At 41.6% G+C, this 20,156-nt stretch overlaps 2 protein-coding genes across 3 annotated transcripts in view; one reads left to right on the top strand and one right to left on the bottom strand.

The window, feature by feature from the left end:
• oxr1a (oxidation resistance 1a) overlaps positions 1–10,631 on the top strand; it is a 72,746-nt gene extending 62,115 nt beyond the window's left edge. Inside the window, exons 9-15 of one of the 2 annotated variants that reach the window (XM_085366161.1) lie at positions 7–172; positions 3,126–3,206; positions 4,586–4,708; positions 7,015–7,167; positions 7,266–7,361; positions 8,044–8,117; positions 8,549–10,631. In XM_085366161.1, the coding sequence (XP_085222287.1) occupies positions 7–172; positions 3,126–3,206; positions 4,586–4,708; positions 7,015–7,167; positions 7,266–7,361; positions 8,044–8,117; positions 8,549–8,684 (829 nt within the window). In that variant the 3' untranslated portion in view covers positions 8,685–10,631. The remainder of the gene's footprint in view (positions 1–6; positions 173–3,125; positions 3,207–4,585; positions 4,709–7,014; positions 7,168–7,265; positions 7,362–8,043; positions 8,118–8,548) is intronic. The other variant, XM_085366162.1, reaches the window with a different exon arrangement.
• A 1,513-nt stretch (positions 10,632–12,144) lies between these two features.
• Positions 12,145–18,559, bottom strand: sqlea (squalene epoxidase a). The gene is made up of 11 exons (XM_085365077.1): positions 18,281–18,559; positions 17,237–17,495; positions 15,838–16,015; positions 15,446–15,542; positions 15,208–15,321; positions 14,487–14,658; positions 13,904–13,999; positions 13,394–13,536; positions 13,027–13,123; positions 12,801–12,888; positions 12,145–12,337 (listed from the first exon to the last, which is right to left on the bottom strand). The coding sequence occupies exons 1-11, from the start codon at positions 18,557–18,559 to the stop codon at positions 12,145–12,147; spliced, it is 1,716 nt and encodes a 571-aa protein (XP_085221203.1).
• Between the last annotated feature and the right edge of the window lie 1,597 nt (positions 18,560–20,156).

Below are 20,156 nucleotides of genomic sequence, written 5' to 3'. Positions count from 1 at the left end.
TTGCAGGTCAGACCACCTGTATGTATTCTTCATGCAGTGGAGCCCAGACATGTACGGTGAGGGGGTCGGAGGGATGGGACAGGAGCCTGGCTTTAGGGTTGTCAAGAAGAATGAGGTGAAGGAAACAAATGAGCATGAGCCCATCACCGATCTCAACGTCAAGGAGTGGGAGGTAAGGTCAACACAGCTAAAACAGTTTCTTCACTTTACTAAAAGTGCACATGTTGTGTTGTCATGAGCCAAGCGGACATGGATTAAGTGAGTTCTCCACTGTGCTTTAATCCATATCCTGTGAAGCAAACGATCGTATGTGTTAAAATTGCTCTTTATTGTTATATATGTTAAATTAAATGTTAAATAACATTAATTTGCTTTCATTATGCAATGCATAGTGTAAACGTAATGTGTGCTACCATTTGAGATGTGTACTTGTTGAGCCTCAGTTTTGTATTCTGCTTCTATATTTTGCACCTCTGGGTACCACTGCACATTTCTTGGTTTAACTGTAAATTTTTTTGTGTCTGTTTTCTATCACGTGTAAATTCTTCAAGACGTGTGAACACTTGCTTTGCTTGGAATTGCGCTTCTCTGAACTTCCAACCAAAGTGTTTTGCATGTTTGTGTAATTGTTGATTCTTCTCCGTCGCTGTATTGTAGCTTCACCACATGTTGTGTGACTGTCACTCCTGTTTGTCAGCCTTTCACAATGTCTTTTGCTGAATGGCAAAAACACCATTATGAGTTGCTCGTGCTGTTTGAGTTGTTAAAAGTCCCCCCCAATCAAAAAAAAAAAGTGGCACAGATGTTAGTCCTTCCTTCTTTGCAAAACTTGCTATTCATAGTGTCTTTAGTCTAGATTTACAGAAGTGATAGTAGAAAGTGCAGAGGAGAGGGCTGTTAGCCTCTGCAGAGTGAATGAGATTTGGTCAAATGAGACTTCAGACAGCCCTGTGGATAATGAAAGGATGAATTCATTGTGTGAAGAATTTGATACATGGGGGTACATTTAACTTTGAATGTAAATAAATGATGTAGGAAACAAAGTGGACTGATTTGTTTCTCCCTGGGCTTCTGGCAAACAGAGGCTACACGATCCATTACAGAATCAGTAAATAGGAACCTGAGCAATGTCTTTTTCACAGCGCCATGTTATGGATATTCAACTAGTAGTTTTGTGTTTGTTTTTAATGCAAGACTGACAAAACAGACTTTTAAAGCAGCTTTACATTTAATTGTATTTGTTTTAGTTAAATATATATTTTTTAACTTTATAATATATGTAATACACTTTAATGTTTTCTTTTTGTTATCACTCAGAAATCTTTAAAATATACAAGTGTATACCTCCTGAAATATTGCTGTACTGTATCTTTAAATTTTGTCAGTTAGGGGATGGCATCATCGTTTTTTATCCAATAGGAAACCGGGTCTCCTCCCAACCCGTGTTGTTATTGGATGTTAGCAGTGTCACACAACTCACACGGAGTAGAGACCCCTTTGGGGGGGAAAGTGTTTCTATTTTAGTCAAGCGGGCTGTCAGGCTCAATACCAACTCGGGGCTACACTGGGAAAACTTAAGGGATCACTAATATGACTTTCCAGCTTTAACCTCGCCCAGTTCGACAGGAAATGTTTTCTAGGAGGGTGAAGGAGCAAGAGAAACAGCTGACCCCTAAGTACACCTGTGTATGTCGCTTACTTCATGTTTTCTGTCTACACCATTGTATATCCCTGCTTTCTGTTATTGTTGTTATTATTATTAGCATGCCGCTAAGTCGCTAGCAAGGCTAACTAGCCTGCTAGCCCTTTAGCTTGACCCGGTGCAGTTTAGTGACTGGTGTTTAACAAAGTGGCTACTATGTGACCACTGTTTGGCAGTCAGGACAGAGCTCATATCCGTTGTCTGTCTCTTTTGGCCAGCGAGGATGTGCGCTGCTCTGTACGGGGTGCGAAAGTTTCCAGACCCAGGTGACATATGGAGGATCCAGCTCTGTAGTCATACCCCTGTTTATTTAAAGTTACGCTATTTGACTTTTTCCCTCAGTTTCATAAACCGTACTTCTGCCTTTCATTTAGCCACTTGTTTTATCACACTGGTAAAATTCAATCACTGACCTTTTTTTTTTTTTTTTTTTTTTAAATTATTGTTTCCTCTGACATTGATCGCTCCAGGTCATCATTTCAGTCACGTCTGAGTCTGCCGCAGCCCCTCCAAGCTAACGTGCTACTAGCTTGCCCGTTTTCAGGTTCAGTCTTACCAAAGTGCCCTTAGCTGCAGGTGAAGGTTAGCAGAGATGCATTTTTTATGAGGGCTGTCTTTTACCACTCCTGCTGCATTATTGAGACTTGTATAAAGGTAGCCTCTTACTAAAAAGTTATTTACACTTGTAGCAACGAGGTGACTAGAAGATTATCTAAGCTGTGTGAAAAATTAATGAAAAGAGGCTCTCACGGTGTTCATGATTGTAAGAGAGATCTCTGAGAGTGTTTAGATGACTGTTTGTTTGTGATCTCACACACGAGTCTCTTCCCTCTGCTGAGACATAGTGGATTATTGGAGGCTGCAGCTGTCTGTTGGGTGGAACTTTGTTGGAATGAAGCCATGCTTAGTAGGTCACTGTGTTGTGTTGGTCTGTCTGAGTTGTAGTTTGGTGGATTGTGATTTCCAGCAAACCGTGTTGCAGCAGTCAGACCACAGCTGTTTCTGTTGTTATCACTGTATGTTCACACATCCAAAATCTAGTGTAACTTCTAAGGAGCCCTCTCACTCCTGCTCTGTCTCAGTCTCTCTCTTGCTTGTGCTTTCCTTTCCAGTGTAGCGATGTTTGGTTCAAGTTAATACTTAATATAACCAAATCAATCTAGTAGGAAAGTTTTATTGATTACGTTACACAAACATGCAAAACGACTGAGTGCTCTGAAAGACTCCAACCCCTTCTCTTTTACCCAAAGTAAACATTTTGTTAAGTTTGTTTATTCAAAGCTCAAACACAAACCTTCTTGGAACAGAGGAGTGTACATTGAGCGCACACTGACTTCCAAAACTCAACTTTTTTTCTCCCCATGGTCAGCATTAGAAGTGGCAGAGTTTTATGTTCCACCTGTTCCTGTTTTTGTACTACCAGGTAGTGTCTTTGACGGAGTACCACCGTCGGATCGATGCGCTAAACAGCGAAGATCTGCGCTCGCTCTGCAAACGACTCCAGGTGCCCTGACCAAACCCCGTCTGCCCCCTCTTTCTTCACTCTGCCCAAATCTGCTGCACCAACACGGTCTATTTTAGACTCCCCACTGAAGCTTTACTTGCTGCTGCTGCTGCTATTCCTGTTCCTGATGCCCCTGTTGCTTTAAATAAACATAAATGTAGTACTTTCAGCTCACATATTCTCTTCAAAGCTTGTTAGACGCCAAACATTGGCAATAACTTGTTGAGCAGTCGACTGAAAATAGTTTTTATCATTCCATTACAGACAGGTTGTTCGTAGCGATGAGGTTTTCACGTCACAGCAGCCTTATCTTCATGCGTCAGGCTTCTTTTTAGACTCGGTGAACATTTTTAGTCTTCATTCCACTAGATCAGTCTGGTAGATCAGTGTCGCTAGCTCTATATGGATATGTAGATTGTATACAGGAAACACACAGATGGGGTTTTATTGTAGAACTTTTTTCGAAAATACAAATTCCCTGTACTACTCAAATGAGCTGAATGTAAAGAGCGCAGCCTGCCTTAGGACTAATCGAGAGACATTGAAGGACTGCAGAACAAAGAGATGGCGAATTGGAAAGAGGGTTGAAGTAAGACTCCCCTGACAGGATGAATGATGTTCTCTGAGGACAATGCAGGCAGGCCTCATTTGAATGGGGACCGAAACATGATAGCATCCCAGTCATCAGTGGCGAAGTGCTCCACAATCAGCCTCTGTTATTGAGAAAGATAAATAACCCAAACAGTCGGCTGGTCAGAGAAAATGTCAAACATAGGAGTGCAAATTATTCATTGGGTTGATTTCCTATTCACTTAGCATTCTCTTCTCCCAGACAGTGTCTCTGCAATGCTTCTCCCACTTGTGCCAAACTGATCCTAGTCATCTGGCATCAGAGAGTGGCAGGAAGATATTCAGCTGTCATCATCACATTGTTGGATTATCAGTGTGTTGCTAGCAAACACTGCATTTGTAATTTTGGCAGGACAACGGCTACAATGAAAAGCCCCCAAATGGAGGAAAAATGTGCATTTTGTTAGTGAGATTGAGTTATAGTTAAAAAGCTATTTTTCCCCATCTTTCCTCTATCGCCCAGCCTGTTTAGCTGAACTTGTTATGCTTTGTGGAGTTGGTTATCTAGTTCTACGTTGTTGTCTTTTTTTAATACTTTCCTGTCCAATTTTTTTGTAGCCTCAGCAGATCACAGATGTCTGTTGGAAGTTAGTAGACAGCCTGACTAGTAAAGCCGGTCATGTCATTGCCCTTTTACGAAAAGTAGCAACTGGAAGACCGTAGCTATTTTGAACGCATCCAGTATCAGAGCTCTTTGGAAGTGCAGCTCGTCTTGTCAGTGCATCTCTAACAAGTATTTGTGCTTGTAGATTACCACCAAGGAAGAGGTGAACTCTAAACATGGCACGGTCAAAACTGAGCTGGAGCCCGACACGTTCAAACCCAACCTCAGAGAACCCAGCGAACTCCTGGAGGCCGACCAGATAGAGAAAGTAAGTGCTGCTGCAGAAAATCTCATCTCATGCAACTTGACGGTATTCTAAACTTAATATTTTTCCAACAACAATCCAAAACTAAGAGCACATGCCTGTTCCTCTTTTGTTATCCGGGTAGCCTGTTCCTTTGTTATAATGAACATTGATGCTGTCTTTTATTCCATGTTAGTGTTACCTGTGCAATTGTTACTGTAAATACACAGGCGTGTCAACTGATGAAAATAGTCCCACTGTCTAGTGTATGTTGAAAGTGAATATAATAGATTCCCTGTTTTCATTATAACCCAGTAGGCTTGGCAGTAAGCTTTTTAGTTTTTGTTTTTACAGATACAAAATGGAAACCACAGAATATTTAGAAATTTCTTATGATTTGATAATGATTAGCATTAAATGTTTTTGTTTTTGTTTGTTTTTTTTCTTCATCTTAGTCTTTAAATCTCTGTGAGACGCCTGTGTGTTGTGTCAGGCTGGAAATCTGACATGTAAAAAACTGAGGATTTGTTTTACTTTCAAAATGTCGTAGCACCCAAACAAATTAAGTCATCAGTTCATAGAGCTACCTTGCAGTCTTGATTTCCAACTGTGTGTTTGGGAAAAGGATTCATTCACTGCTTGAATAAGTTTAGTAGCATTTGTTAGGTGGGTAGGTGGATACACTGAGCAGAAGCAACAGCACCGACAAACAAATCGCCTGATTTTTGTCAAGTGCTTATTTTCAGTGACCAACATTTGTACGATATCCCTGTTACAATGTTTATGATGTCATCACAGAGAGTACTGCTGTCCATTCAAAGCTTTGTCAGTTAGTGGAAAACTAAACACTAACACGAAAGCCTTAAAATATACCTTTGGGTGTCAGCTACTGCTGCTTTGACTTCTTTTGTAGATTAGCTTTCTTTCCACCCTGGACATTAGTAACATAAACTTGCAATTGTTGTTTCTCTAAATATCATATAGAGATGAGAATCTAAAAAATAATTGTTGGATCCACAGTAGATGATGTTTTCTTAACTCTAGCTAAAATGCTAAAGCTAAAATTTAGGTAACCAGTAAAAATGAGCAGGTGACCAGCTGGTGACTGGCTTTAATATATATTGTCAGTACAGGTCCAGACTCCTAGTGCAGGTGATAAGAATTTTAACATAAAAGTTATTGTGAGGATTTAGCAGTGAAATCTCATTAGTTTTGACTGGTTATAACCTGGCCATTCCTCAGGTTAATGTTACATTCCTTCCATGAAAAACGCTGATTTAATAAATGTTATCAGTATCATAGTATTGATTAAGCTGTAAAGTACGTGTGTAAAGTTTCATGGCGGTCTAACTTACAAATTGTGATCTCAGGACGACAGCCACTTGAAAATCAGGACGCTTTACATTAGGCGCTGAAACATGAACTGGATAGTTTGCTCATTCAAAGCAGGAATCAACATGTTCTCTTTTATTTATTGTGTTCCGGATGATTTCAGGTAGATTTGGTTTGTTAATCCTGCCAACGCAAAGAGTTAGAAATAAGCGGTGACAAAGATGAAAGAGAAATGCATGAAACAGACATCCAAGTCACCAACCTTTCATGTTGTTGTTAGGTGTACTGTGTGCCTTGCAGGCACTGCAAGTTAACACACACCCAGAGCTCCAAATTAGTCCCACTTGGCTTATTAACCAATAGAGTGCCAATATGCAAGCTTTCTTTAATCACCCTGCGGACAGAGCTCGGGGCTCAGGCCTGGCTCAAAGCAGTGCAGAGGTGAGCTGAGTCAGGCCTCGCCTAATCGTGGCTTCATTCCCAGCCTGCTGATTATATGACTGCTGCAGCTCCACCACTGGAGCAAGTGCTGATCCAACAAGAAAAATGCCAAAAGGGACTGAGGAATTGTTTGAGCGTGAACAGAACATTTAAAGGTCCTTGTTCTGTATAGCAGTAAAAAGTTGTCACTTTAATTCCATGTTTTAGTCAGTGTCTGTTTTATCTGTCCATTAAAATGAGACATAAGTTGTACCGCTCCTCCGGCGCCTTGTCGGCATTATCTCCCCATACACCACAGCCGCCGTTAATCCTCGAGTCAGTCAGCAGCAGGGCAGCGTGCTCTCTCAGGGTCTGCTGGGCCTCTCTTTCTCTTGAGACTGCTCTCACTGTTTTCAGCCCTGTTACTCCTCCTTAAACGCCAGAGAGTGTTAAAAGGTCACCGCAGATGTAATTGAGCGTTGGTGGCTGTGGCCTTTCTGTGTTTCATTTTCTTTCTTTCATTTTTTTCCCTTCCTTTTTCATCTCTGTATTTTTAAATTTATTTTCCCCGCACACAGCTTGCCAGGAATCTCCCTCCGCGGACCATCGGGTACCCATGGACGCTGGTCTTTGGCACTGCAAAGCACGGCATGAGCATTAAGACGCTGTACAGATCCATGCAGGCCCAGGACACCCCGGTGCTCCTGGTCATTAAAGACAGCGACGGCCAGGTACGCGCCCAAATTTAAGAAGCTAACCACAGTGGCACATTGTTATGGTACTGATCACCTTTTTGTTGTTGTCATTTTGTTTTTTTTAATAACTTCAGGTGTTTGGTGCGCTGGCATCCGAGCCCTTTAAGGTCAGCGATGGCTTTTATGGCACCGGAGAGACCTTCCTCTTCACCTTTAATCCAGAGTTTGAGGTATAACATTTTGTCACTGTTAGATTTTGTAACTTTTTTGCACTTCTGAATGAATATTCTTCTCCAATAATGGAGGAGTGAGGAGAACTAATGTTTGCATTTGCTCATAGCGACACACCCTGCAGTTCTCCCCACCTCTGCAGAGCTTTCAGCAGCTTGTTTTAGCTCTCTGGCCACCAGCTTTACTGCTTTGGTTCTCTGTAACTTCACTCCCAGTTTTAGCAGGCAGCTGTTTTTGGTGCAAAAGCCCTGTTAAAACCCAGTGTACACTCCCTGTTCAGCACCAGTCAGTCAGCAAGTAGTTGGTGAACAGAAAGAAGCATTTAGCAGCTAAGGAGCCAAATATTTCCCTCATGAGTTGGCAAAGACCTAGAAGGAGAATGGTTGTGTTATATATGGGAAGTGGCTGTAAAAACCACTCCAAAGGACCGCTCAGGCATGTTTGCCTGCTGTGTATATAGGAGACTTAGCACGGTGGGTATTTAACCTTTATATGCTTTTGTGTTGTGTTTAAAGCTTTGTGAGACAAATTATTTCATACATCAGCAGCAGACACAGAATTAAATATGATGTATATGCTGTATAAGTGTTTTTTAGTTTACATTTTCTCTTTCTCTCTTATATCATCACTGAATATGTCATACAGTATCTTCTAATATGTGCTCTGTTGTATCATGGGCAGGTGTACAAGTGGACCGGTGACAACATGTTCTTTATCAAAGGGGATATGGACTCCTTAGCTTTTGGTGGAGGAAGGTGAGCCAGAAATCTACAGACCACTGGTGCAACATATTTGTCATAATTAAATATGACAGCATGTCAAATTTAAATTCAGATTGACATAAAGTAGACACAAGCCTGCTGATGTCCAGAAATGTGGACTGCATTAGAAGAATGGTGTTATTAAGATATTTGCACTTTTGCGGAGCTCATAAGATCACATGCAGATATAAAACGTTCTTTTGTTTTGATTAAAATAATTGATGTCATGGTGACGATCAGTAATATAAGTTGTATTTGTATATGTATGTGCCATTTGTTAGCTATCACACTGAGTAGTTGGTACTTTGCCCAGTACACTTACACCTGCAAGTTAAAAGCATAAATTGAGATAAAACGCAGGCTTTTTACTGCTGATCCTGAAATGGCTTGAAGTTGTCTAATGTATTTTCTTCTTTCTTCTGTAGTGGGGAGTTTGGCCTGTGGCTGGACGGAGACCTTTACCACGGCAGGAGCCACTCCTGTAAAACATTTGGGAACCCTATGCTCTCAAAAAAAGAGGATTTTTATGTACAGGACATAGAGATTTGGGCTTTTGAATAATCAAACCGTGCAACACAGGGGGGAAAAACAAGTCCTGGAACAGGGCAAAAAAAAAAAAAAGTGAGTAGGAGTCCTATAGAACAATGGCAACGTCCCAAACCTAACTGCACATCACCAGGGCTCCCCAGGCTGGAAGCCAGCTATTGGATGCTTGTTGTGCGTTACTACTGCAGTTATTACAGAGCTTTTTCTTTTCTTTCTTTTTCTTTTTTGTTTTTTCTTTGTGAAAAATGACCTTTGTGTGTATCTTGTTACAGCCTTGTGCAGCATCTTTGCAGAGTAGGGGGAAGTGAATAAAGTGTCGCTAATATGAGGCTGTATGTGAGGAATGACGGGAGGGAATCGGGGCGGGGATGACTGAAGAGGACCGTCGGAGCTCCTCTCCATTCAGAGGTGGTGAAGATGATGGTGGCTAAGGTTTGGGACTGCTGCAAGAAGAGAGAGGTGCCCCACATTGTGCATTAGACCTTTACGGAACCTCAAGGAGTCCCCCACCCCCCTGCACCCTATCAGACCCCCGAAAATCTCCTTGGTTCGGTAGGACGTTACTCACTGTGCTCTCAGTTTTGACAAAGGGAGACAAAGTTAGGAGAGACGCAACCTGAACACATTCCATTCCTCTTGGCGATGGCGGACTGTCAACAGTACAAGTGGTGATTTGTGGTAAACACGCGCATACAAAACACATCAGCAGCAGGATACGATGACACTCGACTCAGAGAAGGGAGAATATTTGCTGTGTGTGTGTAGTTTTTTGGGGCGGGGTAGTGTTTTCACAGTACAGTACAGTTTTTGGTTGTCCTCTGAGGCTAAACTTATAGAGTATCGTGTATTGTAGTCCTCCTGTTGTTCACTGTCATAGCACACCATCTGAAAGCACATAGCTATAATCAGATCACCCATCGTCGTAATGTTCTGTTCAGTGGGTGTATGTGTGAGTCCAGCTAACACCGGCTCCTCTCGCAGGATGCTGGCTGTACTGTTTGTAGACAGTAACGTGTTGCAATAGATTTGTGGAATATGCAAAATAACTGTCCTGTGACCTCAAATAACCCGCAGGTCGTGGCAATTTCGTCGCCGCCTGTCGCTCTTTCAAGAGAGAAGACTTGTAAAGCTTTTACGTCTTGATACACACTTGCTTTTTCTGGGTATCGTTTGAAGAGCCTGAGACGTGTTTATCTGTTTTACATGCATATATGACAATTATATATTGGTATATGTGATTATATATGTTTATATAATCATATATATATATTTTGCTGTTGAGTGTGACAGTGATTATATTTGTGCTGATATTTCAGCTGTTACTATATAATGTATATTACCCTGTAAATTAATGTTAAAATAGTAGATTTGTTCCTAATATATATATATATATATAGATAGATATCTATAAATACATACTGCTATAAATATATATAAAATAAAGTGTGGATTGATGGGTTGCTTCTAGCACTTTAATCTGGTGTAAAAGCGATAAGGCCAGGTTCTTAGGTTTTCTTAGCAGTAGTTGTACAGTACCTTTTGTTTTTTTTATTATTATTAAATAGATCATTAAGATGTTAACTGTTAATAGAAAGCTTGCTGCTACCTACATCAACAGGGGTAAGCCCTTTTACTGTGTCTAAAAGGAAAAATGACACAATGGAAGAAGGAAGAAGGGTTGAATGTGGTTAAATGTGTTAGCAGGCTTCGGTTTTGCTCCTCACGTTTGGCCGCCAGGTGAGTCCCAGTAGGTACAGGTAGGTATGCAGACAGATGATGGCGGGTGAAGGAACGTGTACATTACATGACCCTCCCCTTGCCGTGACGCTTTCTCCCGCCCCCTTTCTGGTCTTCCACGCCAGTATTCGTGTCCTCGTGGAAAGTCACAAAGAATAATATGGATAATTCTTCCAATTCTTTCACCAGACTATGATGTACCAGTGATGTATAAATACCAATAAAGCTGAAGTAATTGTTCTAACCTTGTTTTCTGTTTTAATTTTTTGTCTTTCGTGTGGTTAAGGCTGCACCGATTGATAAGGATAAGGTTGCAGGTGTTTGCTGTCTGGAGTGTGCCACTGTGGTAATGACACTCATGCAGTTTCAGATTATTAGTTGCTACGTGTTGAATGCAAAATCATAAACTTTGTCTTGTCATGATCGTGTTTCAGTGTTACCTGGTGCAGCTACTCGGGGAGAAATACTTTTAAAGCTAAGTTATGCAACTAGACTGACCAATTCAGTCAATCCAATATTCATTTCTGTGTTTTTGAGTTTTTAATTTTACATATCAAGTATTTTTAAATCACAGGGGACTCTCCTCCGATCTGGTTTAATAAACAAAACTTGGTTTGGTCTCCCTACAGTTGTATATTTATACATCGTTTATATATCAAATAAAATGTGACACCATTTTAATTTTGAAAACCTCATCATATTCTAATGGATATTAAGTGCTGTGCTGCTACGATGGATCCTGCAGCTGTGAGTGAGCCTCACCTACTGATCACAGTTAGTGTCCATTTGTGTCCTTGGTATAGTCACTCTTTTTGTTATTAGACATCTTAGTATTAAAAAAAAATGACAAACAAATTAAGTTGCAGTAAAAATGATACACTGACAAAATTGTGTCCTGATTTATTTCAACAAAACGGGCAAACACGGGTAAACAGCAGTGCTGAATCTTCTCGAGTTCCTTGTCCGTCAGCTCAGAGGAAACAAATGCCTGAGCTTCATGCTTCATACTTGTTCCTGATGTTTCAGGTCCCACACAATCCAAATGTCCCCCGAGGCATTCATTCGTGCTGTGTCAGGTCTTTATGGACATCCAGCACGAGTAAAACAGTTTGGGGATCATTATTGGGTTCTGAAATTATAATCTTCTGGCAAATAGCTGCACAGTCAGAGTAAAGAAACATAAATGTCTTATAAAACGTCCCGCATTACAACAATAAGGTTAAAGCAACAGTCTTGTTTAAAGGGGAAACAGTAGAAGACAAAGTTTGACAGTCTTTAGACTTTTTCCTCCACGAAAACAGGCACAACACTAGATTCACTAGAGTGCAATTTACAGGCAATTTCCACAACATCCTCTGTAGGACACTGTCATCATCAGTGCAGTAGATCTCAAGTGAAGCAGAATGATTCTCATGTTAAATACTGTCCAAATTACCCAAACACCGCATCATCAAAAAAAAAAAGAGGCAATGTATTTTCATCAAATTCAGGTTTGGCAGGAATAACTGTCACTAATGTAGTCCCCGGTCCTCTTGGGAGACAGGGCAGACTGTGGGTGAGCACAAAACGAAGCTACCGCAGAGCTGAAAAAGGCATTATGTAGAACCATCTTCAGTAAGGCAGAAGAATATTGTAGAAAATCATCAAGAGAACAATTCTGGCTAAAAGTGCCATTTTCAGCAGGAAGTCAACTTTTTTTCTTCCAGTTGAGCCCATTAAGTGTTCCCGCAGTTTATTTCTAGTACACCAGGTACTTGACTTCAGAGTAGATGAGAGGAAACATGACTGTGCAGGCTCGGTACAGGATGGCTGTGCTCTTAAATAAAGCTCGGGGTTTGGTGCTCCAGGATTCAGACTTGAAGTTGAAGTAGATTGCATACAGCGCCACGGCAAAGAAGTGTCCAATAAGGGTCAGGGGTTTGGGCGACAATCTGTCCAAAAAAAAGAAAAAAGTCAAACTTACAACCCCCTAAATCGTATATCTAAAAGTGCTTTTAGATTTAGAAAATTATCAAAGACAAACAAAATTGAAGCAGTGAGGAAAAAGCCAGCATGGCTCTCTGAACACAGATTCCTCTAAAGCTCACTGATAAATGTGTAGTATATGTAAACACTTGCTGGGTGTTACATGAGAAACTCTTTATGTGATCAGACATTAACTACCTCCCAGCAGCAGTTGAAAGAGATGCAGTGTGAGCTCTGGAGGATCTGACAGCAGAAACAAGCTTTTATGCTAGGCTAAGCTAGCAGTGTACCTGTTGTAATGCCACATGTCACAAGTCTCACTATTCCTATACTGAATAGGGACAGTGAAGGCAACCAGGTAAACTTCTGCAAATGTCAAACTCTTCTGTTCAGTTTGGTTTGCTGTGGAGGAAAGCGTTTAGCACTTACACTGAGAGGAGTCCAATAGGCCCAGCAACGCACTCTCCACCGAGCTTAAAGTACTGGAAGCAGGCCTTTCTCAGCTCATGAAGAGAATCTGAATAACAGGAAAAACATGGATGAGAATCCAAAGTACAATTAATGCAGATTTTGAATTTAGTACTAAAAGCCAACATTTATTATCTTCCATCAGTGCTTTTCATGTGCCATTAGACGGAGGCAGGCAGACACTCACTGTCAGTGGCTGCAAACAACTCATACAGCGCCTGGGCCAACACATTCACCACAAAAGAATGTGATGACTTGCGTTCCCAGTCAAATTTTTTCTTTGCCTGTTGAGAAGAGGAGGGGGGGAAAAAAGTGTGATATTGCACACATTGGGCTGCAGCTTCTTACCAACAGCAGAGGAAATAAAAGGACACAGAAAATCTGACAGCATAAATATAGCTGCGGCTTGCAGTCACACAAAATGTGACTTAGAAAAAACAAATCAATGAATGTGCTTTCTGTTATTTTTACACTACACAGTTTTGTTTTGTTTTTAATAATCCTTTGAATTTGGGGAAAGGTGTTCTAGTTACAGCAAGCAAATGTGTGCTCACCTGCAGCACGGCCCTGTCGTCATATAGATCGGTAATGCTCTTCAGCAGACTCCTCCAGATGCGAACGTCATTAAGAGCAACACTCATCCCTCCTCCCGTCAGAGGGTGCCTCATGTTGTAAGCATCACCCAGGAGGAGCACGCCTGCGAACAACAGACAGCTGTTTGTCTCGAATCTTATCTCCAGATGGTCTTTTTAATTTTCGGCACTTTAGCAAACATCTCAGCTGGAAGCGAAGCACATCTTTAAGAGTTATACTTGTCTCTCTTTGACGCATTCCAAAAAAATGGTTTCTCTAAGTTAAGCCTTTCTTACCCCGGATTCTACTTGTTTCCTAAAAGGTCAATAAAATCCTTATTTACCTCAAATACAAATGAACTGTTAATTAGTCCAAAGAGCTCTTTTCTTTTGTTTCTTTCACCTTACACGGAAACATACATAATCACAAAATCACAAACACACCTCGGGCCACTTCCAGCAGAAATCAGTCAGTCAATAAGACTTCAGTACCTGGCTTGTTGACAGGGGAGGGCGGTAGGAAGCTGGCAGGCATGGACCTGAGTCGATCGTTCTGTAGCGCCATCATGAAAGGCTCCTTTAGATGCTCTGAAGGAAGGAGAGAAAGGGAGAATGCAGGAGGTCGGTCAGTGAGCCAGCTCTGTGGATGAAAGCCCAAAGGTGCACGCTGCGCACATGCACAGGGGAAAAAAAAGAAAAAGCTTTTTTTTGGTTTCTGAATGTACATTTATCAATTCATCAGTGAGCCTGACTCCAGCATTCCAGCTGGACCTGTGTCAAGGTTACTGGGGTGGCTGCTTTAATACTGTGGCTTTGATATTTCAGCTGAATAGCAGAGCACACCGTGAATGTCAGTTCTGTCGACTGCAGCTTCCTGGGAGGTGCGCACCTTCTCCTCACCAGCAGCACTCTGAATGGTTTCCTGCTTCTGGCACCACGGTCTGACTGTTCTGATCTCCACATAACCTTCATTTGTCACTCAGCAGTGTTTTTTTCTCTCTTCTCTCTCTGCTTATCAGGGATTGTCACACAAAGACACAACCCTTCAAGAATAAATAAATTCTTTATCATTCACCTGGCAGCTGTGGGTAGATTTTCTCAGCCATGTACTCTGGCAGGTTACGAGGCATCTCCCCCCTGATATCCACGAGAACTCTGGTTTGAGAGGAGGAGATCTGGTAGATGAGCACTGGGCTGGGATTGGCCAGGACCAGCTCAGCGTGGTTTGCCTTAAACTGCGGACAGTCCTGCAGAGAAAAGTGGTGGATTCATTATTATTATTGTTTATCATATATTATTATTATACTACATATTAATGCTAACTAACTAGGTATTTCTCTTTACTATACAGTCTTTAAAAATATAACATATTTTGTGGTGAACTTGAAAGAAAGGCAGGTATGAAATGTAAAAGGTTTGAAGTAATAAGGCTTTGCATTGATTTTCAACCAATAAATCATTGGGCTGACCTTGAAGACCTTGGCAGGATGTATGCCATATTTTCATGGATTGCCAACATGACCCTACACCCCTAAAAGTTTTGGTTATGAGTTTTACAGTTCTGGGATGTTGTTTTCAGTTTTCTGTGGGAGCTCTAATGGAAAGGCAGTCACAACAGTTTCTTACAGCTGGTTGCAGACTGCTTTTCATCTTCTTCTAGTTTTGTGCACCTTTGTGTGATTTGTAATTCTTGTTTTAAAATTGAAAAATATACTCTTGGGGAAAAAAATGAATAGGATTCATCAGTAACAGAACACATTTCAGCGCGTCACTCTTTCAGCCTGAGCTCCACGTACCTTCATCAGGCATCCAACAAAGTGAGAGGAGATGCGAGCCTTCCCGGACACCAAGCTCTTTCTGAATTTGGAGAAGCAGCCGTCGGCCACCACAGTCAAAGCCGCGTGGACCTCCTGCGGGACACACAGTCATCACACACCCTCTGATGTAAATACGGTATTTCTTTCAGCAGGCAAGAGGGAAACACGAGGCGGTGTCTAACAGTTCTGCTGGTACCACTGAGCTCCCTCTTCTCACCTTGATGTCTCCAGTTTCTTTATCCTTGTACTGGACTCCAGTTACGCAGCCGTCCTCTTCCTGCAAACTGGTCACGGTGCCTTCTATGAATGTGACACTAGGGGGCGCAATTAGACAGTTAGAAACGTCTGGACTTTCCTGCCCACAGAGCAGAGAGATCATAGAAAAGTAAAGACTGACTCCTTAAGCGCAATATGTGTCTCTGATTTAGCTGAATGTTAAATCTCTCTAACTGAAAGTCTGTCATTGTGTATAAAGACATACAGTGAGTAAACCAAGATTCTTATTATTACTCAGAGCAATCATGTAGGACAGAAGAGCAGGACCTATATTCTTCTGTTCATATCAGCCACTTGGCACCTAAAATATTTCTTATTCGTGACTCTGCTTACTTTGGCTCGGCCATGGCGGCTCTCCTCAGGCCCATGATGAATCGGCCGTGATGAAAAGCTCGGCCACAGTGGATGTTTTTCTCCTGCTCTGGGTAGGGGATCTCCACCTCGGCGCCACTGTCTATGTCGTGGATCACATAGCCGTGCACCAGATGAGCATCCAGACCCTCCACTGAACCTGAAGCCGAACACAGAAACAGATAACTATTACACATCGCATATTCGCTATTTATTTAGTCCACAGATGACTCGGCGCAAAGGTTAAAAGTGGCTACGGTGGGTCAAATAACACAGGATCAGGTTGAAATGACTGGTGCGCACTGAAAGTCCAAAGTTACTGACAGGATACATTTGATGTCCTTAAAGAGTGACATCGAGATCTAGAAGTATTGCTCCAAGTATAATTTCATAAAGCTTTGAGGGAGCTGCTGGATTATATTTATTAATAAAAGTTCATATCATGTATGCATACTCTACACTAGTGCGTTTAGAACAGAGAGGGGAAAGCAGCAGCTTTTTCTAAATATCTGCTGCAGCTTTAAGTTTCTAACAGTATCATTTACAGCAAGATGGAGCCCCAAACACAACGTTAGACGGACCCCCAGCAAAAAGTAACCAGCCAACATCATGCTGAGTGCTGAAAAAACGACTAAATGAAGATCAAATGGGAAATATGAAAAGTTTTTTATCTTTATCTTCTTCTGTCTTTAACAGTTATTCTCTAAAAGGTGGGAGGATCGAGCCAAATATCGCTAGTATCAGCGCTAGTATTGGTGTTGGAACCATGTTATGCTTTGTTTTTCTTTTCTTTAACCTCCTAGGACCCTATGAGGACATCACATTTTGGGTTATTTATACTCAATTTTGGTTCAAAAATGCTCAATTTTTGTTTACAAGGGCCTGATATCCACTTACAAGGACATTATACTACTGTTCTATCGAAGTTTTAAACAAATATCCTCATATGTGGCTCTCATTTATCTTAGAAACAAAAATTAAGTTTAAAAAAAATCTGATAATTCTTTGTTTTTACATTCATCAGGTCCCAATCAGCCCAAATATCAAAGAGAAATTAAAAATGCATGCCATGGAAGAGTTCGGTCTTAGGAGGTTAAGAAATGAAACATTTTATGATAACGTGAAACTTTATCTTCACTTAACTTTACCTTAAATTTACTGCTTAATTCTGATAGGTGTATGGAAATACGCGATATCACCTTTCAGTGAGGCCCACTCAGGGAACACAGCAAAGCAAAAATATATGACGGGCATGATAAATATTTTAAAGCCACAAAGAAAGAAATAATAATCGGCTTTTGACCTCATTGCTTTTGAAAAATAGTTTCCGAGGCGAAAGGCTTAAACTGTCATACAGGTGAGTGCTTGTGAAGTAACAGACCTTCCAGTCCGAGCTCTCTGAGTGCTTTATATCCTCCAGGCTGCAGCAGCTCCCCCACTATCCTGTCCGGCTCCTTCAGGTCCCTCTCCACCACCGTAACACTCCTGCCATCCCGGGCCAGGACGGCCGCCATCGCCGAGCCCAAAACCCCTGCCCCAACTATCACCACATCCGGGTCCCGCTCCCCAGGTGAGCCAGATGCTGAGGCACCGAGTGAGGCAGAGGAGCCCGTTTCCACTCTGTTCCTTGTTCTCCGGCCCTAAGAACAACCACACTTTCAATGTAGGTGTAAAACAGTCATATAAGCTCTGACCGGACACACTTCAAAACTTCCAGGCTTTCGGGAGAGCGAGAGAGAGAGAGAGAGAGAGAGGGGGGGGGGGGGAGAGTTCAATACAGCTGCTCAAAAAAACAAAAAAAGAGGCAAAAAAAGAGGCAAAAAAAAAGAAGAAGGAGGGGGACACTTAAATTAAACACCAGCTCTTGGTGAACAGGCTGAAAATCTTCACACCGTGTAATCTGTTGAGAACAAAATGACACGACAGTGGGGGCTGGATTCAAACTCAGGCCAAAAGTCTCCCAACAGCGGCTGTCTCCTGGTACCTCATCCACATTCTTGAGGCTGTTCTGGGGGACACAGCGAACCTTTTTGTAGAGGCACGTATGAATTTGCCATCCTGAAGGTTCTGGGCTACCTGTGCAACCCCACTATTATTCCGCCAGCAGTGACAATTACACTAGCAACAAACAAGTCTGGAGAGGAAGAAGAGAAGTGGTTTGGGCCACCACCTTTAAACTCTTCTATTTTGGGTGGGGTGGGGGGTGGATTATTCCCTATCCGGCACCTGCTGATCTTCTTCATGAGTACCAAAGCAAGTTTAACCGACTTTGTGTTAAATCTCTGTGATTTTTTTTTTTTTACTCTCTCTATAAAACATAAGTTGACCTGAATAGAAAATGAATCTAGTTTTCTGACTGTTATCACCCCGTGTGTCCCTTTGTTCCCATAATTAAACCTGGAGGAGTCCAGCTGAGGTGTCTTACCTTCTTGCAGCTCTTCTCTGTTTTCTCGCTCCTCGGCGTTGCAGTTTGGGGGATTAAGTGGTTGATAACAGGTAACAAAGACAGGCTGCTCAGGAAGAAATTAAGCACCCGAGAGACTCGGAGCTTCTGGCCGTGAAAATAGGCGATATACGAGAGCAGCAGGCCGGCTGTGAAGAATAAGGCTGCAACCATCGCAAGGTCTCTCTGAGCAAAACTCAACACCATGTTGGACTTCTTATAAAGGTACGTAAAGCTTGCTATTCCCAGGAAAGTCCACATCTTTTTTCTTTTTTTTTTTGATTTACAAAAAAGTAAATTAAGGCTAAAGTTCAAAAGTAGGAAGAAGAAAAAAAAGTTTTAGGCTGACAAAAAGGTTCAAATAATAATTGTTGTATTGTATATTTTTTTAGGTTCCTCTGGAGTAAATTAGTGAGCCCGGAACCAGCAGGTATCTTTGTAAGTCATGGTCACCGGGTCACAGACAGCCGGAGTGATGCTGCTGAATATTTTATGACAATGACAAACACGGACCACTTTCGATTGGCTGCTTTCACATTCCGCCGCTCCCATTGCTCAGCCCTCCAATCAGGACAGACGTGATGGTGAGCAGAGCTCACGCTACGAGCTGATTGGTTGATCACGCCGGCACCGGGCCTCTTCTGGCCTGCTGATTGGACGGCGGTCCAGTAGGATGGTAGTATGATTTGATGTCAGTGGAAAAGGTGCGCTTTCTTTCTTTTCTACAGTTCAGAGGCTGAGTGGGAGCAAAGAGTGTTCATGTGGGACAGGAGTCCTGCTCCGCGTCACTCATAACCGCTGCCCACGCGCTCTGACCCGAGCAGATAAGAAAAGCCGCCAGTACGGAGTAAATCACAAATATAACTAGCCTGGACTAAAACACACCATAGTGAGAGTTTTAACGTCGACCGTCTTCACGTCAAAGCGGTACTTCACAGTCCAGGTTTAAACCCTGAATCACACGCCCTGTTATCCGGGAAAAGGTGCAGAGTGAGAGCTCTTACTGAAGACAGCGCTGTCAGCGCTGTTTACGTAATACACATCCAATCAATCGATCAATCAAATCGACGATATCACACAGCTGGAGAAGCTGTGATAATGAGTCGTGTTTGTTTGGGTAGGATTAAAAAGCTGCTTCAGTCTGTAAGAGTTCAAATTATATAGAAAAAATATATGAAGAGTTACAAAGTGTGATGTTCTAATACATACAACACAGTCTGAGTTAAAATGCCTTCATCTCACATGTAAACACCTAAGTCAGCCTGCATATGTTAGATTAGATCTTTATTGAAGTCTGTTTTCATGCAGAAATGTGCAGTATTTTATAACTCCAGCCTCTAAATCATTTGCTGCATTTCTCACTAGAAGTGTTTTTTTAAACACTGCTAATTAAAACATGTCCTTGTAACTGTCTGAAGGTGTTACTTGGGACTAATAATAGTGTCTATTTCACTCCTTTTTTCTTAAATATTTCAAACTAATCAAGAAACTAACTACTCGATCAGTCCATAAACTACACCAACACATAACAGGTAAGAGGTATTTATGCTGTTAGCTTCAGTTCTGGAAGGGGCCTTTGTTTTTATAGACTTATGAATACTTTTGTTGTGTGATTTTAGTATTTTTGTGTGATTAAACGCTCTGAATATTACTTCCACTAGTGTTGAATCTATAAAATGACTAAATTGTTAGTCAATGATTAATATATCTGAGCAATGTAAATTCACCAGGTACACACTGTGCTATAGAAACCATGAAATAACAGTGTATGACAATAATAACGCATGCCAACAACTCCTCAAACACATATTGACAACATTTTTATTGAATTTAAGTGTCACTTCAAAAGTTTGCGTGA

The sequence above is a fragment of the Diplotaxodon limnothrissa genome, linkage group LG11 (assembly GCF_057381915.1).
Source record: "Diplotaxodon limnothrissa isolate DT_005_m linkage group LG11, D_limnothrissa_male_GT1.1, whole genome shotgun sequence".
Taxonomy (NCBI): domain Eukaryota; kingdom Metazoa; phylum Chordata; class Actinopteri; order Cichliformes; family Cichlidae; genus Diplotaxodon; species Diplotaxodon limnothrissa.
Note: the sequence above shows the minus strand (reverse complement) of the source record. Positions and strands in the feature narration are given on the sequence as shown.